Source organism: Dendropsophus ebraccatus, chromosome 7 (genome assembly GCF_027789765.1).
Source record: "Dendropsophus ebraccatus isolate aDenEbr1 chromosome 7, aDenEbr1.pat, whole genome shotgun sequence".
In the NCBI taxonomy this organism is placed as follows: Eukaryota; Metazoa; Chordata; class Amphibia; order Anura; family Hylidae; genus Dendropsophus; species Dendropsophus ebraccatus.
The window spans coordinates 2,225,382-2,248,048 of NC_091460.1; the positions used below are offsets into that span (position 1 = coordinate 2,225,382).

The 22,667-nt window shown below is 47.7% G+C and overlaps 3 protein-coding genes and 1 long non-coding RNA gene across 8 annotated transcripts in view; all 4 read right to left on the minus strand.

The window, feature by feature from the left end:
- The window catches only part of LOC138797152 (zinc finger protein 84-like), an 863,099-nt gene that overhangs the window by 67,573 nt on the left and 772,859 nt on the right, over positions 1 to 22,667 (minus strand). The window lies entirely within an intron of this gene.
- On the minus strand, positions 3,961 to 5,457 carry LOC138797193 (gastrula zinc finger protein XlCGF7.1-like). Its single transcript, XM_069977034.1, has 2 exons — positions 5,337 to 5,457; positions 3,961 to 5,016 (listed from the first exon to the last, which is right to left on the minus strand). Exons 1-2 carry the CDS (start codon positions 5,401 to 5,403, stop codon positions 4,367 to 4,369), a joined length of 717 nt encoding a protein of 238 aa, XP_069833135.1. The 5' UTR covers positions 5,404 to 5,457; the 3' UTR covers positions 3,961 to 4,366.
- Positions 6,756 to 9,814, minus strand: LOC138797212 (uncharacterized). Its single transcript, XR_011363903.1, has 3 exons — positions 9,559 to 9,814; positions 8,570 to 8,668; positions 6,756 to 6,859 (listed from the first exon to the last, which is right to left on the minus strand). It is a non-coding gene; the product is annotated as an uncharacterized lncRNA (long non-coding RNA).
- Positions 18,360 to 21,449, minus strand: LOC138797149 (zinc finger protein 585A-like). 2 transcript variants are annotated; one of them, XM_069976957.1, is made up of 2 exons: positions 21,318 to 21,449; positions 18,360 to 20,293 (listed from the first exon to the last, which is right to left on the minus strand). In XM_069976957.1, the coding sequence occupies exons 1-2, from the start codon at positions 21,412 to 21,414 to the stop codon at positions 18,384 to 18,386; spliced, it is 2,007 nt and encodes a 668-aa protein (XP_069833058.1). In that variant the 5' UTR covers positions 21,415 to 21,449; the 3' UTR covers positions 18,360 to 18,383. The 2 variants fall into 2 exon arrangements, with proteins under 2 accessions (XP_069833058.1, XP_069833057.1); XM_069976956.1 differs by lacking the exon at positions 21,318 to 21,449 and adding an exon at positions 20,674 to 20,794.

The following is a 22,667-nucleotide window of genomic DNA, read 5'->3' on the forward strand; positions in this document are numbered from 1 at the left end:
TATGGTGATGCCCATAAACTAATGGGAGTCCTTCAGGGTCTCATCCAAGTGGTCTTATGCATAATACTGATCTGTTAGTCAGTAAAAGTGTTTATGTGTATTTTCTTTCGCATAAAACCTCGAAAGAGGAGAAGATCAATTCTTAGATAAAGAGTAACTAACTGTGTTTTCCCTTCCTTTTCCGGTTCTCTTGAAATCTGTGTCGCCTGGACATTTCTGGAGGTTGGATGCTGGACAAGTACTTGGAGGATGGGTTCACCCTATGGAGAAGATGTGACCCCTGAGCAACCCGCGGCTCAGACAGTATCTTGGGAACCTCTGGCTATGTACCAACCACAGTGATTCCAGTCCAAGGCTTCACGGATGTCAATTGGGGGACTGATAAGGCCAGGTATTGGGATTTTACCTACCTGCACCGTACCTATATGACTACACATATATATAGGCCTCTTGCTTAGAAGCTCCAGTACATTAGAGAGTCCCTGATAGGGTTAACGTATAGTTGGACCATTTCTTACCTTGGAAAACTTCTGATATGGACACTAGAAAGAATGTTTTGTCTCAAGAACTATTTCCCTCAGAGACATGTTTATCAGTGTTTAAGGACATTCTCAGAGGAAAGTTGCCTGTCTGTTACAGTGGGAATAATGTGAAAGTATCATTGCACAGAATGTGTTGTTCTAACCTTTTTGAATAATAATAATGAATATTAATATAGATGCCATTGCGCATGACTGAATATCTAAATCACTAGCACCGCCTCATCTATGTCTTATTAGCATTTGTTACCACCCTATATTTTATCTGTCTATAAAATGTGATGACCATAATAAAACTTGGGCCATTATCCAGGCTTATAATCATGATACATTGTCTTATCTGTGTCAGTGACGTATAAGTGACGAGCTGGTAACACTGCAGGTTCCAACTCTAGATATAATTAAAAAACCATCCGTTACCTGGGTTTTTGGCTTCTCTCCATAGAGAGAGGTCAACATATAAATTTAACCTTATCAGGACCATAAGACCAAGAACGGGATCTATTGTGGTGGACATTCCAAGAACATCTCCACAGAGGCAGATCTCTCATTCCCCATCAGCAGATAGTAGTCATAACCAATGTATCAGGAAGGGGGTGCGCATCTCGGGGATCAGTGGATTCAGGAAATTTGCTCTTCTGGAGATTTAACTCTCTTACAACCTCAGGGAACTGATAGCAGAGAGCTTGGCTCTTCTCCTCCATCAGGACGTTCTAGGTCAGTCAACTAAAGGACCTTTTAAGTGGGCTGATCAGCCAGGAATGCTCCTATTGGCAACAATTGGCCTGTATAAAAGTGACAGCGATGGGCCCCATTATCGGCTAATCGTCTGTTTAGAATCTGCTTTAAAATGTATCTTTATTGGCCACACATCTTCCTGTGTAAGCGAGAGGTTTGTGCAACCGATAAAGTGAAACGAACAGCATGGAAATGTTTATATGTTTCCAGATAACAAGCAGTCTATATGTACCGTATTTTCCGGCGTATAAGGCGACTGGGCGTATAAGAAGACCCCCGACTTTTAAGCAGATAGTCAGGGGTTTGCCTTATACACCGAAAAATGTTAACCCTTGCTGTGGTCAGGCAGGAGTTAACTGCAGCTAAATAAAAAAAAAAGATTAACTTGCCCCCGTGCGCCTCCCGTACTGTTCCCAGAGCAGGTAGTGTGATGTACACTACCAAACCTCTCCCCGGCAGCCGAATATCTCATCTGAGAGACTCGGAGACGCTCGTCTGCTGGGAGAGCTTCGAGAGAATGAGAGAGGCACTGGGAACTTCCGGCACCTCTCTCATTCTCCCGAAACTCTCCCAGCAGACGAGCGTCTCCGAGCCTCTCCGATGAGATACTCGGCTGCCGGGGAGAGGTTCGGCGATACATGTACATCACACTGCCTGTGCCGGGAACAGTATGGAAGGTACGCGGAGGCCAGGAACGGGCCCTAGGTGAGTTAAATGTTTGTTTTCTTTATAGTGGTCGCCCCATATGGTGGGGATGGAGCCATTTTTGAGCCCCCCCACCGTATGGGGTTAAAAAGTTGTCTTATATGCCGGAAAATACGGTACCACCACCTTGAGAATGTAGTCTGCATCATCAGATCTTTCTTCAAATCTCTTACAAGTTGGGAATGGCGGACTTGGATGCATTGGCAATCAGAGAAAATACCAAGGTTCCTAAGTTCTGCTCCCGTGAGAAAACAGATCACCCCCGGGCTCTGGACAGTCTATCAATACCCTGGAAAAACATGTTAGTGTACATATTTCTTCTGATTCCATTAATAGTGAGGATCTTGTTGGAGATCAGACAGGACTAAGGCAAAGCCGCTCTGATTCTACCTTGCTGGTCTTGCAGGACTTTGTTTCCGCTCATATTACAGTTATCGAGAGGCGGATTCTGGAAGCTTCCCTGGGAGAGGGACCTGTTGCATCAGGGAGACAACCTTTATTCAGATCTCTACAATCTCAATCTAAGGGTCCTATTCCACGGGTCGATGGGGGCCCGATCAATAATGTAAACGATACATAGTTACCGATGTCCTTGCAGCTCTTGTTTAACCCCTAGACGTACCCGTATGTCCTCCACGCATTCAGAGCAGGACCGGGGGAGCGATCCACACATCTTACCTCGTCCGGGGTCAGCGCTGTAATGGCGCTGATCCCGGCTCGGCCCGCGATTGCTTTCGGCTGCAGCAGCCGGAAGCAATCAATGTGCCTATCTCATCGATCTATGCTGCATATCTATGCAGCATAGGGCTGGGTTCACACACAGTATATTTGAGGCTGTATTTGTGAGGCTGTACAGCAACCAAAACCAGGAGTGGATTGAAAACACAGAAAGGATATGTTCACATAATGTTGTAATTGAGTGGATGGCTGTCATTTATTGGCAAATTTTTGCTGTTATTTTAAAACAACGGCTGTTATATTGAAATAATGGCAGTTATTTACCGTTATATGACGGCCATCCACTCAATTTCAACATTGTGTGAACAGAGCCTTTCTGTGTTTTCAATCCACTCCTGGTTTTGGTTGCAATGAGGACCTGACATGAGGACCAAATACAGCCTGAAATATACATAGTGTGAACCCAGCTAACATCTGTATGAGAGATCAGTGCACTTATAGTAGAATGTATGTAAATTACCAGCTAAGTAGTCACGGTGGGCGTGTGGTTGGTCTTCAAATCACGGTCCTGGGCGGGTTCCGGCGCTGTAATCACGCCCCTCTGGGCGTGTTGGAAACTGCTGCATGCTGACATCACCCGGGGGGGGGGGGGGGCAGCGTTGCATGTCGTCCACACCGACGTCTTTACTATGTTGTACATGCGCAGTACAGCGGGAGAAGCCACTGCTGTACTACGCCGCGCAACTTATGGTTAGGCCTCACTCAACAAGGACAACAGCAACTGCAGCTGCATTCTATTAGATGACATCTGCAGAGCAGCTACCTCGGCCTCTAACTACACATTTGTTAAAGGGCTTGTCCGGTGTTAGAAAAACATGGTCACTTTCTTCCAGAAACAGCAGCGCTCTTGTCTCCAGTTTGGGTGCAGGTTTTGAACTTCAGTTCCATAAAAGAGAATGAAGATTAATTGCAATCCACATCTGACCTGGAGACAAGAGTGGTGTTGGCTCTGGAAGAAAGTGGGAAATTTTTTCTAACACAGGTGAACCCCTTTAAAGGAGACCTGTCACCTCGGCTGCCGGGATGAAACCCGCCCGACCCCCCGGTTGAGCCCCTTATACTTGTCGGAAGCCGTGCGCGCGCTCACCAGAGCAACAGGACTCTGGGACTTCGAGGAAGAGGTAAGTATAAGGGGCTCCACCGGGGGGTCGTGCAGGCTTCACCCCGGCAGCCGAGGTGACAGGTTCCCTTTAAACACTACAGACTTGACTTCATATTAGAGATATTTTGTCCAATCAGCTAAGAGATAAAACAGCAGCAAAGTTTATTGCAAAAAATGATTAAAAATCACAGTCTTCAGGGTCTCTGTACCGTCCAGGGCGAGGGGGTATGTAGCCAAGGGGAAGCAGATGTCCAGGGATGACCTCCTCCTCCAAGGAGACCTCATACCTGACTATGGTCAGTGGTCGGGAAACTTCATGGGTGTCTCCAGCATCCAGACCATTCCTTCTAGGTGTCTCGTCTCCCCATTGTTTGATTATATAAGCCAATGCAGTCATCTCCTCCTGTGTCACTCTGGACAGAGATTTCTGTGTATGTAACCCCCAAGTCTGATAGATGTCTTTACATACAGACTGGGGTCTCTTACGCGATATATATATATATATATATATATATATATATATATATATATATATATAATTTTATCATGGTTTTTCTCCCTTGTGATTGCTTATGTGTACAAGAAGATTTGACTTCCTTGTAAAACATTTCCCACATTCTGAACACGAATAAGGCTTCTCTCCTGTGTGAATTCTTCTGTGTGAAAGAAGACTTTCCTTTCTAGTAAAACATTTCCCACATTCTAAACAGGAATAAGGCTTCTCTCCCGTGTGACTTCTCTTATGTATAGCCAGATGTGTTTTACTTTTAAAACATTTCCCACATTCTGAACAGGAAAACGGTTTTTCCCCTGTGTGAATTCTCATATGTATAACATAATTTGATTTATCTGAGAAGAATTTCCCACATTCTGAACATGAATACAATTTCTTACTTTTATATATTCGTTTATGAGCTAAAAGACCAGATTTATCTGTAAGCTCTTTTCCGTATTCACCATATTGCATCCTCTCCCCTCCTCTGTGACCCGCCCCTGTGGTAGCAGTGTGTGATTGGTCAGGAGAAGGTTCCTCATGGTCAGGAGGATTATATGATAGATCTGTAGTGTGACGTCCTGGATGTACAGTAAGGGGGAGGAGGGCTTCTCCTGAGGAGTGCTGCTCCGCACCGCCAGCTTCTTCCTTATAATTCAGCAGTAACACGGTGTTCTCCTCAGAAAGATTACCGACATTCTCTGTGAGGAGTAAATAGCAATTTTGTTATTTTTATTTCAAAAACCACAAAGTAGAGGAATATAACGTTACTTCTGGATACGCACAGGAGCTCAGGATGAGGGATTTGGTCCAGTTATTTGAACTGTTTTTAAAAAGTGTCTTGACAAACAAGATAATATCCACAGTATCTGACTACTGAGGCCTCATAAGATATAGTGATATGTCTCATGGTGATAGACACAATGAACTCCAGCAGCCTCCTCCTTATCATCACAGACAGAACAGGAAGTCTCAGCTTAGTTTCCTCTCCATATCCCTGTGTAACTCCATCCTCCCCTACCTGGTATAGCAGCTGCCGGCGCCTCCTCCTCCTTCACCTCACTCATACACGGGGGATCGCCCCTCATCCTCTCTTCTTCTGCTTCATCCTCCACTTTAATATTAGTCACCTGATCTCCCCCCTGATGGGACATATAGAACAATTCAGTACAATCCAGCAGACAGGAGGGAAAATCTAACACATCAACATAAGAAACCAGCAACATGTATCTATCAGCCTCATCACATCTATGAGTGCAGGAGCAACAACCACCAGCACCGGGGGGCGCTATAGAGATATAGTGCTATAGCATCAGCCTCATCTACCTGCTGATTGTCTGCTGGGACATTTCCCTCTGGACAGTCCTGGGAATACAGAGGACGGGGACACCTCTCTGGTGGATTCCTGTCACTGCCTCCATCTGTAGGGAAGACACAGGGAGCCAATCCATTATACACTGCTACATGTCATCAGGAGGAGGATGGGAGGAGGAGGATGATGGGGGGAGGAGGATGGGAGGAGGATGGGAGGAGGATGGGGGGAGGAGGAAGGGAGGAGGGGGATGGGGGGAGGAGGAGGGTGATGGGAGGAGGAGGAGGAGGAGGAGGAGGAGGATGGGAGGGGGAGGAGGATGGGAGGGGGAGGAGGAGGATGGGAGGGGGAGGAGGATGGGAGGGGGAGGAGGATGGGGGGAGGAGAAGGAGGGGAGGGGGACGAGGAAGAGGAGAAGGATGGGAGGAGGAGGATGTAGGGGCCCCTCCCCCTGCTCTCTAGAATCAGGAAGGTCTCCTCTTACCTTGTGCTGTGAGGCCGGGCGGCTGATCCTCCATCATGAGCGGCTGCTCCCCCCGGTACAGATCCTTGTGTCCTTCTACATACTCCCACTCCTCCATGGAGAAATAGACGGCCACATCCTGACACCTTATAGGAACCTGACACACACAATGATCACACAGTCATCCCCCCCAGCCTGCTGCCTCCTGGATTACTCTATCATCTCCCAGCATTCCCCAGTGTCACCTCTCCAGTCAGCAGCTCAGTCATCCTGTGGGTGAGTTCTAGGATCTTCTGCTCATGTATCAGTGATGGAGGCTCCGTGATGGGGCCCCGGGCCCTGCTCCGCCCTCCTGACTCCTGGGGGAAGGCCACACCCTCCCCCCATGTCTTCTTCACTATGGTGTAATCCTGGGGATGGAGAGAGACAATGAGGGGACTGAGCCCAGTATTCCTGCCTCCTCCTCACTACAAAGAGGAGATTGTCCCCCTGTATAGAGCTCTAGTGAGGAGGAGGAGGAGGAGACACATCTGGACTACTGGGGTCAGTGCTGGAGACCACCGCACCTACAAAGAGGAGACCAGATCCAGAACATAGAGCGGGAGAGGGAGGGAGGGGCCAAAGAGCCCAGACAACAATGGTGGAAATCTAGAGAAGTTACCTCTCCGGTCAGCAGGCGGATGATCTCCAAGGTGACGTGTAATATTCTCTTACTGATCTCATTCCTGTTCTTCTCCATCCTTGGGGGGTCATTCAGGAAGAGGAGCGTCTGGGGGAGAAGAGGAGACAACTGGAGCACAAGGAGGGCCTAGTCCTGCCTGGGCCTTTGTCATAGCCAGGGGCCCCAAACCATACAGGGGCCACAGCATATGTAACATACATATGTAACAACATACATAAGGTAAGCTTACAGGAGGACCCCCCTCCTGTAAGCTTACCTTACTGCTGGGGTCACACACTGATAGTAACACAATGTAACATCCCTCCTCCTGTAAGCTTACCTTACTGCTGGGGGGGGGTCACACTGATAGTAACACAATGTAACATCCCTCCTCCTGTAAGCTTACCTTACTGCTGGGGTCACACACTGATAGTAACACAATGTAACATCCCTCCTCCTGTAAGCTTACCTTACTGCTGGGGGGGTCACACTGATAGTAACACAATGTAACATCCCTCCTCCTGTAAGCTTACCTTACTGCTGGGGGGGTCACACTGATAGTAACACAATGTAACATCCCTCCTCCTGTATGCTTACCTTACTGCTGGGGGGTCACACTGATAGTAACACAATGTAACATCCCTCCTCCTGTAAGCTTACCTTACTGCTGGGGTCACACACTGATAGTAACACAATGTAACATCCCTCCTCCTGTAAGCTTACCTTACTGCTGGGGGGTCACACTGATAGTAACACAATGTAACATCCCTCCTCCTGTAAGCTTACCTTACTGCTGGGGTCACACACTGATAGTAACACAATGTAACACCCCTCCTCCTGTAAGCTTACCTTACTGCTGGGGTCACACTGATAGTAACACAATGTAACATCCCTCCTCCTGTAAGCTTACCTTACTGCTGGGGTCACACACTGATAGTAACACAATGTAACATCCCTCCTCCTGTAAGCTTACCTTACTGCTGGGGTCACACACTGATAGTAACACAATGTAACACCCCTCCTCCTGTAAGCTTACCTTACTGCTGGGGTCACACTGATAGTAACACAATGTAACATCCCTTCTCCTGTAAGCTTACCTTACTGCTGGGGGGGGGTCACACACTGATAGTAACACAATGTAACATCCCTCCTCCTGTAAGCTTACCTTACTGCTGGGGGGGGATCACACACTGATAGTAACACAATGTAACACCCCTCCTCCTGTAAGCTTACCTTACTGCTGGGGGGTCACACACTGATAGTAACACAATGTAACATCCCTCCTCCTGTAAGCTTACCTTACTGCTGGGGTCACACTGATAGTAACACAATGTAACATCCCTCCTCCTGTAAGCTTACCTTACTGCTGGGGTCACACACTGATAGTAACACAATGTAACACCCCTCCTCCTGTAAGCTTACCTTACTGCTGGGGTCACACACTGAGGAGCAGAGATCTCCACACACAACACAACAGCAGGAGCCTGACCAGGAGCTGCTCTGTATCTGGGAGATGCTGGAGGTGTAGGGCCTGTGATGATGTCACAATCATGTGACCAGTACATGTGGGGGCGGAGCTCAGCAGTGCAGGATAGATTAAATTTTGGTGAAGTTTCTAGGTCATTTTGGTAACAGGGCGAATTTTGATAAAAGTGCCCCCCCCCCCCAGTTCTCAGTTCAGCCCTAGGGAAGGTAGGGGGGCTTTTATCAAGATACGGGTTACTAGGAAGAAGCAGTGTGTGTATTGCAGCATAGAGCGGTGCAGAGCCCCTACAGATAATGTTCTGCTCAATACAAAATCATTATACAGGGACTCACAGGTGACGTCTTCTTTGATCTGAGGCTCTTTCCCTTTTCCTCTTCATCTGGCCCAGACCACCAGGATGATTTCTTGCAGCTCTTTCATCTCTTTAGAACCTGCCAGACAGACATCTCAGGCTCCGCACTTCCAGAAACTTCCTTCCCCTTTTCCCACCTATAAGGTCCCAAACTGTAGTAATTCTGCTGTTTGGTGCAGTAAAGTCTGCATGGTGTGACCTCCATTACACTGACATACAGGATGCTGGGAAAGCTGGGTGACCTCCATTACACTGACATACAGGATGCTGGGAAAGCTGGGTGACCTCCATTATACTGACATACAGGATGCTGGGAAAGCTGGATGACCTCCATTACACTGACATACAGGATGCTGGGAAAGCTGTGTGACCTCCATTACACTGACATACAGGAGGCTGGGAAAGCTGGGTGACCTCCATTACACTGGCATACAGGATGCTGGGAAAGCTGGGTGACCTCCATTACACTGACATACAGGATGCTGGGAAAGCTGTGTGACCTCCATTACACTGACATACAGGATGCTGGGAGAGCTGGATGACCTCCATTACACTGACATACAGGATTAGGGGAGAGCTGGGTGACCTCCATTATACAGTGACATACAGGATTAGGGGAGAGCTGGGTGACATCCATTACACTGACATACAGGATAATGGGAAAGCTGGATGACCTCCATTACACTGACATACAGGATGCTGGGAAAGCTGGATGACCTCCATTACACTGACATACAGGAGGCTGGGAAAGCTGTATGACCTCCATTACACTGACATACAGGATACTGGGATAGCTGGATGACCTCCATTATACTGACATACAGGAGGCTGGGAGAGCTGGGTAAACTGTGAACATTGGCGCCGGGGGTGGGGCTTATTGCGGGGGGGGGGCTTATTGGGACATATCTGGGGCTCTCTCTGTGCAGGCTTCCCCCCACACCCTCCTCATAGCCCCCATTAGATACTCACCTGTCACCCTGCGGCCTCCAGCTCCTCTTCTTGGTGAGTCCCGTCCTCTTCTGGCTTCAGATGCAGGCAGCCACCTGTCATACAGAGGCCGCCTGCACAGGAAGCCTCTGGGTCTCTGCCTCGGCTGCTGCAGGTCGCTCTGGCCAGGGGATCTGGAACTTAGATTCCAGATCCCCTGGCAAGCCTCTAAGATGCAGGGGCTGCGGGCCGGGTACTGTCAGGTGCCGCAGGGCGCCCCGTGCTGTGGCCCAGCTCACCCGGCCCTGATGTGTAATCATGTGACAGGATAGGGTGGGGCTCCCAGTCTTCACACACGTTCAGGGACCTTATACATCCAGCAGTAAGGTAAGCTTACAGGAGGAGGGATGTTACATTGTGTTACTATCAGTGTGACCCCCCCAGCAGTAAGGTAAGCTTACAGGAGGAGGGATGTTACATTGTGTTACTATCAGTGTGTGACCCCAGCAGTAAGGTAAGCTTACAGGAGGAGGGATGTTACATTGTGTTACTATCAGTGTGTGACCCCAGCAGTAAGGTAAGCTTACAGGAGGAGGGATGTTACATTGTGTTACTATCAGTGTGACCCCAGCAGTAAGGTAAGCTTACAGGAGGAGGGATGTTACATTGTGTTACTATCAGTGTGACCCCAGCAGTAAGGTAAGCTTACAGGAGGAGGGATGTTACATTGTGTTACTATCAGTGTGTGACCCCCCCAGCAGTAAGGTAAGCTTACAGGAGGAGGGATGTTACATTGTGTTACTATCAGTGTGTGACCCCAGCAGTAAGGTAAGCTTACAGGAGGAGGGATGTTACATTGTGTTACTATCAGTGTGTGACCCCAGCAGTAAGGTAAGCTTACAGGAGGAGGGATGTTACATTGTGTTACTATCAGTGTGTGACCCCAGCAGTAAGGTAAGCTTACAGGAGGAGGGATGTTACATTGTGTTACTATCAGTGTGACCCCAGCAGTAAGGTAAGCTTACAGGAGGAGGGATGTTACATTGTGTTACTATCAGTGTGTGACCCCAGCAGTAAGGTAAGCTTACAGGAGGAGGGATGTTACATTGTGTTACTATCAGTGTGTGACCCCAGCAGTAAGGTAAGCTTACAGGAGGAGGGATGTTACATTGTGTTACTGTCAGTGTGACTCCACAGCAGTAAGGTAAGCTTACAGGAGGAGGGATGTTACATTGTGTTACTGTCAGTGTGACTCCACAGCAGTAAGGTAAGCTTACAGGAGGAGGGATGTTACATTGTGTTACTATCAGTGTGACCCCCCAGCAGTAAGGTAAGCTTACAGGAGGAGGGATGTTACATTGTGTTACTGTCAGTGTGACTCCCCAGCAGTAAGGTAAGCTTACAGGAGGAGGGGTGTTACATTGTGTTACTATCAGTGTGACCCCCCCCCCCCCCCCCCCGCAGTAAGATAAGCTTACAGGAGGAGGGGTGTTACATTGTGTTACTATCAGTGTGACCCCCCAGCAGTAAGGTAAGCTTACAGGAGGAGGGATGTTACATTGTGTTACTATCAGTGTGACCCCCCCCCCCCCCCCCAGCAGTAAGGTAAGCTTACAGGAGGAGGGATGTTACATTGTGTTACTATCAGTGTGACCCCAGCAGTAAGGTAAGCTTACAGGAGGAGGGATGTTACATTGTGTTACTATCAGTGTGACCCCAGCAGTAAGGTAAGCTTACAGGAGGAGGGATGTTACATTGTGTTACTATCAGTGTGTGACCCCCCTAATCCCTAATTCCTTGATCCCTAATTCCTTTTTATAGGTAAAGAGGAAGCTGTGTTACTCCAATCTCAGCGCTATGTATATGAGAGGCCTACTATGTTTCCAGAATGTTCTCAAAGAAAAGAGAAAGTCCCAAATGAGGTTTATACAAGTTGCGGACAGTCCTTCCTAAAAGACTTTATTGACCCTTTTTCTTCTTCTATGAAGAATTTATTTGCTCCAAAAAATCACATATTTTTGAAAATGATATCTATCTCGTGTGTATTTTATATCCTTAGTAATTTATTTGTATTGTTAATAAAATCATTGTGGCAGCAATTCGCCTGCAATGTGGTCTGTGTGAAAATGGCATAATCAGACAATATTCAGTGACTGATTGTGTCTTTAGTTCCGGACCTTGAATCATTTCCCACCAACCACGCATCACTACGTGTAAAGAGCGACCTGTGGCCAACGGCTGATGGTATTGGTAAACAGAAATAAACGTTCCACATACCTGACCATGCAACCCCGTGCTACAGTCCGCTTCAAAGGACCTTCCTCTGTCTATTGGCTGGTCCCCCAGCCGCCAAGGGAGCATGGTCAGGTATGTAGGACAGTTATTATTTGGCAGTAGGCAAAGGCTGCATGGACATCGCTGGGAATGTCTGTGCAGCACTTGCAAACACCCCACTCTCTACTTCTAAGTCCTAACTTTCATAGTCATGCACAAGGTTGTCACACACACATGCGGCTTTGATAACACTGTAAACTGTGGCCTTATCCAACTGCATTGCACTGGTGAAGACCCTCCACTTACCAGCCATGATCCCAAAGGTGCACACCATGAAGCGTTGTGCCTCAAGTTGAAGACTTCCTTATGAGCATTGAGGTCCCACCGTGGACATGGATGCAGCAGGTTAGTCATCAGCGGGAAGGCCTCATCCAATAACAAGACGAAAGGCACTAGATGTGTGGTCACCAGAAGAGGTTGTGAAGAGTTACTTGATTTAGAAGCCATTCCTCCCTGATTCAGATGTCATCAGCACCTGGGAGTCCCCCAGATGTCATCAGTCCCCCTTACCTCCATAGGCCATGACTTTAATAGCAATGAACTTACAATTGGCATCAGCAACTGCCATCTGGACCACTAAAAAATACTTCTTATATTTGAAGTACATTAATCCTGATGCATTCTTACCGCCAACAGCACCTATGCAATTTGGGGAATTGGCTACAGACTGAAAGCCTGCTGCTGCCTCCAACCATGTTTCCTGAGTTGGACTGGGCATTGGTGGGCTGCAAGTATTCCTAAATCATGTGGCATATTAACCTCACAATTACAGAGATAGTAGATTTACCAACTCAGAATTGGAGGCGCAACGATGCAAAACTCTCTCCAGTTGCAAGAAATCTGCAAGAGAAACAAAAAAGCATGAAATTACATTTGTAAAACGTTTACAATTCTCTCTTGACAAACCACATTTTACCTTTATCACTGAAAAAATTGCCAGCGATTTCCGTGCAGCCTTTGCCTACTGCCAAATAATAACTGTCCTACATACCTGACCATGCTCCCTTGGCGGCTGGGGGACCAGCCAATAGACAGAAGAAGGTCCTTTGAAGCGGACTGTAGCACGGGGTTGCATGGTCAGGTATGTGGAACGTTTATTTCTGTTTACCACTACCATCAGCCGTTGGCCTCAGGTCGCTATTTACAGAAGTACCACTCCCTACAACAGTCAAGTTGGGCCCTGGTTTCTGCCAGGTCCTCAGTCCAAGTTGTGGTCTAGACGTGGAGGAGAGCACGTCTCTAAACACAGTTTTCCCTCAAACAACCTTATTATACACTATGCAGTGTTGAGTCACTACTAGAGAGGACAAGTCAGGGATCATCTCAACCCACGCTGTGGACATCGTAACATGGTGCACAACAGTATCCACAAGAAGTAAAGGAACTGATTCGGATAGAGCAAAGTTGCTAGAAGCCTATGCACTCTATCTCGCAGCGCGGGTGTAATCAGAGAACTCTGACCACTCTGCTCATCCCAGGTAACAAGGTTTGGGGCTTGTGTCACCCTCTCGGATGGGTCACCCGACACCGGTGGGCAATAGGTAGTTCAAAGACCAAGGAGTTAAAACACAGGCACAAAGTATTCTCTCTATTTTCAAGTATTCTACTTTTTCTACCTGTAAAGTTCCGGCAGAGCACAGTGCTACTTGGGTTGGGACTCTCTCAACATCCTCCTTTTTACTCTTCTGAACCTCTTCTATCTCTCAGCACGCAACCCAGCTAGTACGGCTGTGTCACCTTTTCCCTCTCGATACAGATCTGGACTCTAAAGTGTAAAGCAACGTATCAAGGCGAAAGTGTATTATATGTTCTCTGTATCGAGTATCTTTACCAAGCACACAGTAATCACTATTTCCTTGGGTTATCTCCCCTTTCTGTGGGTGGCAGTGCCAATAGTCCGGGTGGGTCACTACTTCACTCCGGACCACCGTGATAATTGCCCAGGGGACCCCAAACAGCCCGGCAGGTTATTGTACACAGGGGAAAGGGTATAGCACATAGATGTTGCACAGCTTTAAGAACTAAAGGGTTATTGTTTTGCTTATGTACCACATGAATCTGTATACCAATGAGTGTTCTTTTTTCTTCTCACCTATGATCTCTCTCCTTGTATCTTACACACGCACTCATCGCCCACTGAAATAAAAGCAGACGTGCCAGCATACCTGTGTGCCCAACTGGCACTGGCGTCACGACAACATAACACCTGGCTGAGCTGTGCCTCTACTGAGTGTCATCTACTGAGGTTCCCTATGGGTAACATAATTGGTTGGGGGCCCAGTGAAATTCACTCGCCCCCCCCTAGGCTGAACCCCTAGCTACGCCCCTGCTCTATACCAACATATATTTGTGCCCATCCCACAGTCCTTCTTCCATGACTTGGACTCCACTATGATCCCTTTCATCTAGGGTTCATCGCGGTCAAAACTCCAGTTTGCCAAACTACAACGCCCAAATAACAGTGCGGGAATGGCTCTACCTAACATTTACCTTTATTATCTAGCGGGACAACTAAAATACCTAAACCCTGGCTGCAGGCCGACCCGGGTCCAGACTTTCCAGACCAACACCTAATAGACTTCATGGGCCCGGTCTCATTGTGGTCCTATATGGAATCACCTACATGCCCTCGGGTACAGTCTCTACCAGCCCACAAGGGAGGCCACAAGGTGTGGGCGGCGGCTGGACACAAATTGCAGTTCCAGGGTACCCCCCTAGAGGCACCACTATGGAACAATTACTCCTTCTCACACTTACTATCACTCCCTGACCAAGATTACTGGTTACAAGCAGGTGTTCTGTATGTTTATGACCACACCTGAGAGATACTTTAGGTATCCCATGCACCTCCTTTTACAGGTACCTCATATTGCGCCACACCGTGAATGCACAGTTCCTTCGACATCACTGTCCTCACATCCCTTCAGGGCCGGACTGGGGCTGAAAAGCAGCCCTGGCACACAAACCTCAGCAGCCCACATATATCTCCCCCCACACACACCCATTGCGCAAAGTATGTTGAGCAGAAGAATTTTTAGCTCTACTAGAAAAATAAGTGTACACTACCAATATAATCACTAATACCGCCATACTGTGACTATATAGCCATCAGATCCCAAGTGTACACTACCAATATAATCACTAATACCGCCATACTGTGACTATATAGCCATCAAATCCCAAGTGTACACTACCAATATAATCACTAATACCGCCATACTGTGACTATATAGCCATCAGATCCCAAGTGTACACAACCAATATAATCAATAATACCGCCATATTGTGACTATATAGCCATCAGATCCCAAGTGTACACTACCAATATAATCACTAATACCGCCATACTGTGACTATATAGCCATCAGATCCCAAGTGTACACTACCAATATAATCACTAATACCGCCATACTGTGACTATATAGCCATCAGATCCCAAGTGTACACAACCAATATAATCAATAATACCGCCATATTGTGACTATATAGCCATCAGATCCCAAGTGTACACAACCAATATAATCACTAATACCGCCATACTGTGACTATATAGCCATCAGATCCCAAGTGTACACAACCAATATAATCAATAATACCGCCATATTGTGACTATATAGCCATCAGATACCAGGTGTACACAGATGCTGCACAGTATAACACCCTGCAGACTATAGAAGAGAATACAGCATTTTTTATTTATAATAATGACATTTTTATAAAGTCTGGGCGGCCCACGAACTGGTAATCCGGCCAGCCCAGCAGGCATTTGCCCGCTTTGCCAGGTTACTAGTCCAGGCCTGCATCCCTTAATTGGTGTAATAAGATCGCAGGGTCCAGGGGGCCTTGTCCCCACTCTCCTCTACTCCCACCTGATTACCGCGGTGGTAATGTCCAGCCCTCTACCATCCCTAGACAAATGGAAATCTTCCATCCCTGGCCTTGATGATGAGGATTGCGAGGCCCTTTTAGAGTCCCACAGATTTGTGTCCCCAGCAGCCAACAATAAACTCATCCAACTGAACTACATTCACCAGGCATATTTAACGCCCCAGCGCCTACATCGTATGGGTCGAATTCCGACCCCTATGTGCCCCAAATGCCAAAATGGCCCAGCAGATTTCTGGCACATGGTGTAGGCCTGCCCAGCCATATCTTCCTTCTGGGGAAAAGTAACGCAATTATTAACCGCAGTCCTCCCTATGGCAGTACCACTTTCACCTTCAGTATGCCTGTTTGGCCTGTTAGAGGAGGAGGTCTGGACGCACCACCAGCACATATTCCTGAGGGAGACACTGTTCATGGCCCGGAAACCGATTGCCATCAGATGGATGGACTCCCGTCCTCCTAACCTTCTTATGTGGAAAAAACAGGTCAACACTGTAATGATGTATGATAAAATCATTTATTTACACCGCAAATGTTCTAAAAAGTTTACAAAGGTATGGGGAGCCTGGTGCAATTCCCACCTGACAACATCCCCTCCGGACAGTACCTAACCATATTGTTCGCACTGTTTTATTGCCTCTGCTCTGTTTGTTTTAGAGTACACGGTCTTGTTTAAAGTGCCATTCCATTGCAGAGCCTTTTGCACTACCACTCTACTTTTAAATAATCTTAAATCCGTATATTATGTCCTTTTGTTGACTCTACGTGATTACTTCTTTTGTACAGCTATTGCCTATATCCTTAAAGGGGTACTCCGGGGGGGGCTTTTTTTCCATCTGGCCGGGGAGGAGGTGGCTAAGGGCAATGACGTCCACTCACCTCCTCGGTTCCAGCGGCAGGTCCCGTATCGCGGCGCTCCGGTCCCCGTTGCCCGGCCGTTTCCTGGTGTCTGACGCGGGCTCGAGACCTGACGTTTCAAGTCCCGCCTCAGTCACTGACTGGCTGAGCGGACTTGAAATGTCATGTCTCGAGCCCGCGTCAGACACCAGGAAGCGACTGGGCAGCAAGGACAGGAGCGCCGCAAAACGGGACCCACCTCTGGAACCGGGGAGGTGAGTGGACGTCGTTGCCCTCAGCCACCTCCTCCCTGGCCAGTTCGAAAAAGCCCCCCCGCCGGAGTACTCCTTTAATAAAACTGAGTTTAAAAACAAACTACAGACTTGACTTGCAGGCTGCAGAGGGTTCGGCTTTCATCAGCGGAGTCCTTCAGCGAGTAGTGTCGTCATATAAATCCCACCCAGGATATCACACCATAAGTCTCGTTGTGCTGCTGTAGGACGTCCAGAAAAGATCACGGTTTCCGCTCTCTGGATGTCCGTAGGCAGCACGTCTCCCTCCCATATTGCTTCTCATCATACATCCTGGTTTTATTTCTTCAGGTTTTATTTTCATGTTCATCATTTTGGTGCCGCAGGGCAGAACAAGGAATCAGAGGAGGAAGGAAGAAATTTACTGCGTTGTTATTCCGTTCTATCACTATTATCTTTATACTCCGTGTGACGGGTTCATACTAGAGATATTTTGTCCAATCAACTAAGAGATAAAACAGCAGCAAAGTTTATCGCAAAAAAATAATAAAAATCACAGTCTTCAAGGTCTCGGTACCGTCCAGGGCGAGGGGGTATGTAGCCAAGGCGCAGCTGCTCCTCCTCCAAGGAGACCTCATACCTGACTGTGGTCAGTGGTCGGGAAACTTCAGGGATGTCTCCAGCATCCAGACCATTTGTAACGCCTGGAGTAGTGGATCCACTGGACCGTCACTAGCGATAGCACTAACCTCACCAGGGCGCGGAGTCTAAGGGACCGCTGGTATTCACCAGAGCCCACCGCAAGGCGGGATGGACTTGCTGCGGCAGGCGACCCCCCAGGTCGCTACCCCTGGCTTGGTTGCTAGTGACGGCAGGCGAGGCGTGGCAGGAGCAGTAGGCAGGAGATAGTGCAGGCAGAGGATAGTATATGCGCTTGCAGGTGGCGGACAGGACTCAATGGGAACAATGGGAAGGCAGCGGGCAAGGACTAGGGACAAGGACTGAAGACAGGAACAAGGGACAAGGACTAAGGTCAGGAACAACAGGGAGCTGGGCCAAACGCTAAGGGAAGCATGTAGAGGCTCCAACACCTGTAGTGGGGCAGGGCTGGAATTTATAGGGAGTGATTGGTGCAACTAACCAATTAGGGGCGGACTGGCCCTTTAAATCTGAGACAGCCGGCGCGCACGCCCTAGGAGGCGGGGACGCGCGCCGGCCGGCACAGTGAGAGGCAGGAGCGGAGGAGAGGTGAGGCGCCCCCAGGGGCCGAACTAGCAGCAGCGCCGGGTCCCTGCACAAGGAGCCCGGCGGCTGCATGGGGCAGGAGGAGGTCGCAGCGGTGGCCCGGAACACGGGACGCGGCCGCGACACCATTCCTTCTAGGTGTCTCGTCTCCCCATTGTTTGATTATATTAGCCATGCCGATTCAGTCATCTCCTCCTGTGCCACTCTGGACAGAGATTTCTGTGTATGTAACCCCCAAGCCTGAAAGATGTCTCTACATACGGACTGGGATCTCTTACACCATATTATATATATATATATATATAGTGTATTGTATCATGGCTTTTCTCCCTTGTGATTCCTTGTGTGTATAAGAAGATTTGCCTTACTTGTAAAACATTTCTCACATTCTGAACACGAATAAGGCTTCTCTCCTGTGTGAATTCTTGTGTGTGTAAGAAGATTTGTCTTTCTTATAAAACATTTCCCACATTCTGAACACGAGTAAGGCTTCTCTCCTGTGTGAATTCTTGTGTGCGAAATAAGACTTTCCTTGGTTGTAAAACATTTCCCACATTCTGAACAGGAATAAGGCTTCTCTCCCGTGTGACTTCTCCTGTGTATAGCCAGTTGTGCTTTAGTTATAAAACATTTACCACATTCCGTACAAGAATGTGGCTTCTCTCCAGTGTGAATACTTTTATGCTTAACAAGAACTTTTTTATCTTTATAACATTTCCCACATTCAGGACATGAATATGGCTTCTCTCCTGTGTGACTTTTCTCATGTGAAGTAAGAGTTGATTTGTATAAAAAAGCTTTCCCACATTCTGAACACGAATACGGCTTCTCTCCTGTGTGACTCTTCTCATGTGAAGCAAGAGTTGATTTGTGTAAAAAACATTTCCCACATTCTGAACACGAATACGGCTTCTCTCCTTTGTGAATTCTGGCATGTATATTCAGACTTGATTTATAGATAAAACATTTCCCACATTCTGAACATAAATGTGGCTTCTCTCCTCTATGGATTCTCTCATGTTTAACTTGGTCCGATTTCCTTATGAAACATTTTCCACATTGTGGACATGAATAAGGCCTCTCTCCTTTGTGAAATTTCTCATGTGTAACAAGCCTTGATTTATCTATAAAGCATTTCCCACACTGTAAACATGAATATGGCTTCTCTCCTGTGTGACTCTTCTCATGTAAAGCAAGACATGATTTGCTTAAAAAACATTTCCCACATTCTGAACATGAATACGGCTTCTCTCCTTTGTGAATTAAGGCATGTATATTCAGCTCTGATTTATAGATAAAACATTTGCCACATTCTGAACATAAATATGGCTTCTCTCCTCTATGGATTCTCTCATGTTTAACTTGTTCTGATTTTGTTTTGAAACATTTTCCACATTGTGGACATGAATAAGGCCTCTCTTCTTGGTGACTTCTCTCATGTGTAACAAGCCCTGATTTATCTGTAAAGCATTTCCCACACTGTGAACATGAATATGGCTTCTCCCCTGTGTGATTTCTCTCATGTCTAACAAGACCATGTTTATCAATAAAACATTTTCCACATTCTCTACAAAAATATGGCTTCTCTCCTGTGTGAATTCGCTCATGTATCAGAAGCCTTTGTTTAGTTGTAAAACATTTCCCACATTCTGAACATGAAAATGGCTTTTCTCCTGTGTGACGTCTCTCATGTATAACAAGAACAGATCTGCCTGCAAAGCTCATCCCACACTCTGCACATGAATACGGCTTCTCTCCTGTGTGACTCTTCTGATGTGAAACAAGACTTGATTGACTTTTAAAACATTTTCCACATTCTGAACAGGAAAACGGTTTTTCCCCTGTGTGAATTCTCATATGTATAACATAATTTGTTTTATCTGTAAAGTGTTTCCCACAGTCTGAACATGAATACCATTTCTTCATTCCATGTATTCGTGCATGAGCTAAAAGATCTGATCTATCTGTTAACTCTTTTCCACATTCATCACATTGCATCCGTTCCCCCCCTCTGTGCTCCATCCCTGTGGTGGCCGTGTGTGACTGGTCAGGAGAAGGTTCCTCATGGTCAGGAGGATTATATGATAGATCTGTAGTGTGACGTCCTGGATGTACAGTAAGGGGGAGGAGGGCTTCTCCTGAGGAGCGCTGCTCCGCACCGCCAGCTTCTTCTTTATAACTCAGCCACAGTACGATGTTCTCCTCAGAGATATTACCGGGATTTCCTGTGAGGGGTAAATATGAATTTTTGTAATTTTTATTTCACAAACTACTAAGTAGATGGACCTAGTGGTCTTTTTCTGACGACAATCTTCTATGTTTCTAATATAACATTTCTTCTGGATACACACAGGAGCTTAGGATGAGGGATTTGTTCCAGTTATTTGAGCTGTTTTTAAAAGTGTCTTCTCATTTTGACAAACTACATAATATCCACAGTATCTGACTGATGAGGCCTCACAACTTTAACAAGATATAATGAAATGTCTCAAGGTGATAGACACAATGAACTCCAGCAGCCGCCTCCTCCTTATCATCACAACAGAACAGGAAGTCTCAGCTTAGTTTCCTCTCCATATCCCTGTGTAACTCCATCCTCCCCTACCTGGTATAGCAGCTGCCGGCGCCTCCTCCTCCTTCACCTCACTCATACACGGGGGATCGCCCATCATCCTCTCTTCTTCTGCTTCATCCTCCACTTTAATATTAGTCACCTGATCTCCCCCCTGATGGGACAAATAGAACAATTCAGTACAATCCAGCAGACAGGAGGGAAAATCTAACACATCAACATAAGAAACCAGCAACATGTATCTATCAGCCTCATCACATCTATGAGTGCAGGAGCAACAACCACCAGCACCGGGGGGCGCTATAGAGATATAGTGCTATAGCATCAGCCTCATCTACCTGCTGATTGTCTGCTGGGACATTTCCCTCTGGACAGTCCTGGGAATACAGAGGACGGGGACACCTCTCTGGTGGATTCCTGTCACTGCCTCCATCTGTAGGGAACACACAGGGAGCCAATCCATTATACACTGCTACATGTCATCAGGAGGAGGAGGAGGATGGGGGGAGGAGGATGGGGGGAGGAGGATGGGAGGAGTAGGAGGATGGGGGGAGGAGGGGAGGAGGAGGGGAGGAGGATGGGGGGAGGAGGGGAGGAGGAGGGGAGGAGGAGGGGAGGAGGAGGATCTAGGGGCCCCTCCCCCCCTGCTCTCTAGAATCAGGAAGGTCTCCTCTTACCTTGTGCTGTGAGGCCGGGCGGCTGATCCTCCATCATGAGCGGCTGCTCCCCCCGGTACAGATCCTTGTGTCCTTCTACATACTCCCACTCCTCCATGGAGAAATAGACGGCCACATCCTGACACCTTATAGGAACCTGACACACACAATGATCACACAGTCATCCCCCCCAGCCTGCTGCCTCCTGGATTACTCTATCATCTCCCAGCATTCCCCAGTGTCACCTCTCCAGTCAGCAGCTCAGTCATCCTGTGGGTGAGTTCTAGGATCTTCTGCTCATGTATCAGTGATGGAGGCTCCGTGATGGGGCCCCGGGCCCTGCTCCGCCCTCCTGACTCCTGGGGGAAGGCCACACCCTCCCCCCATGTCTTCTTCACTATGGTGTAATCCTGGGGATGGAGAGAGACAATGAGGGGACTGAGCCCAGTATTCCTGCCTCCTCCTCACTACAAAGAGGAGATTGTCCCCCTGTATAGAGCTCTAGTGAGGAGGAGGAGACACATCTGGACTACTGGGGTCAGTGCTGGAGACCACCGCACCTACAAAGAGGAGACCAGATCCAGAACATAGAGCGGGGGAGGGAGGGAGGGGCCAAAGAGCCCAGACAACAATGGTAGAAATCTAGAGAAGTTACCTCTCCGGTCAGCAGGCGGATGATCTCCAAGGTGACGTGTAATATTCTCTTACTGATCTCATTCCTGTCCTTCTCCATCCTTGGGGGGGTCATTCAGGAGAAGAAGCGTCTGGGGGAGAAGAGGAGACAACTGGAGGACAAGGAGGGACTAGTCCTGCCGGGGCCTTTATGTCACAGCCAGGGGCCACAAACCATACAGGGGCCAAAGCATTTGTAACATCCCTCCTCCTGTAAGCTTACCTTACTGCTGGGGTCACACACTGATAGTAACACAATGTAACATCCCTCCTCCTGTAAGCTTACCTTACTGCTGGGGGGTCACACTGATAGTAACACAATGTAACACCCCTCCTCCTGTAAGCTTACCTTACTGCTGGGGGGTCACACTGATAGTAACACAATGTAACATCCCTCCTCCTGTAAGCTTACCTTACTGCTGGGGGGTCACACTGATAGTAACACAATGTAACACCCCTCCTCCTGTAAGCTTACCTTACTGCTGGGGTCACACACTGATAGTAACACAATGTAACATCCCTCCTCCTGTAAGCTTACCTTACTGCTGGGGGGGGGGGGGGGGGTCACACTGATAGTAACACAATGTAACATCCCTCCTCCTGTAAGCTTACCTTACTGCTGGGGTCACACACTGATAGTAACACAATGTAACATCCCTCCTCCTGTAAGCTTACCTTACTGCTGGGGGGGGGGGGGGT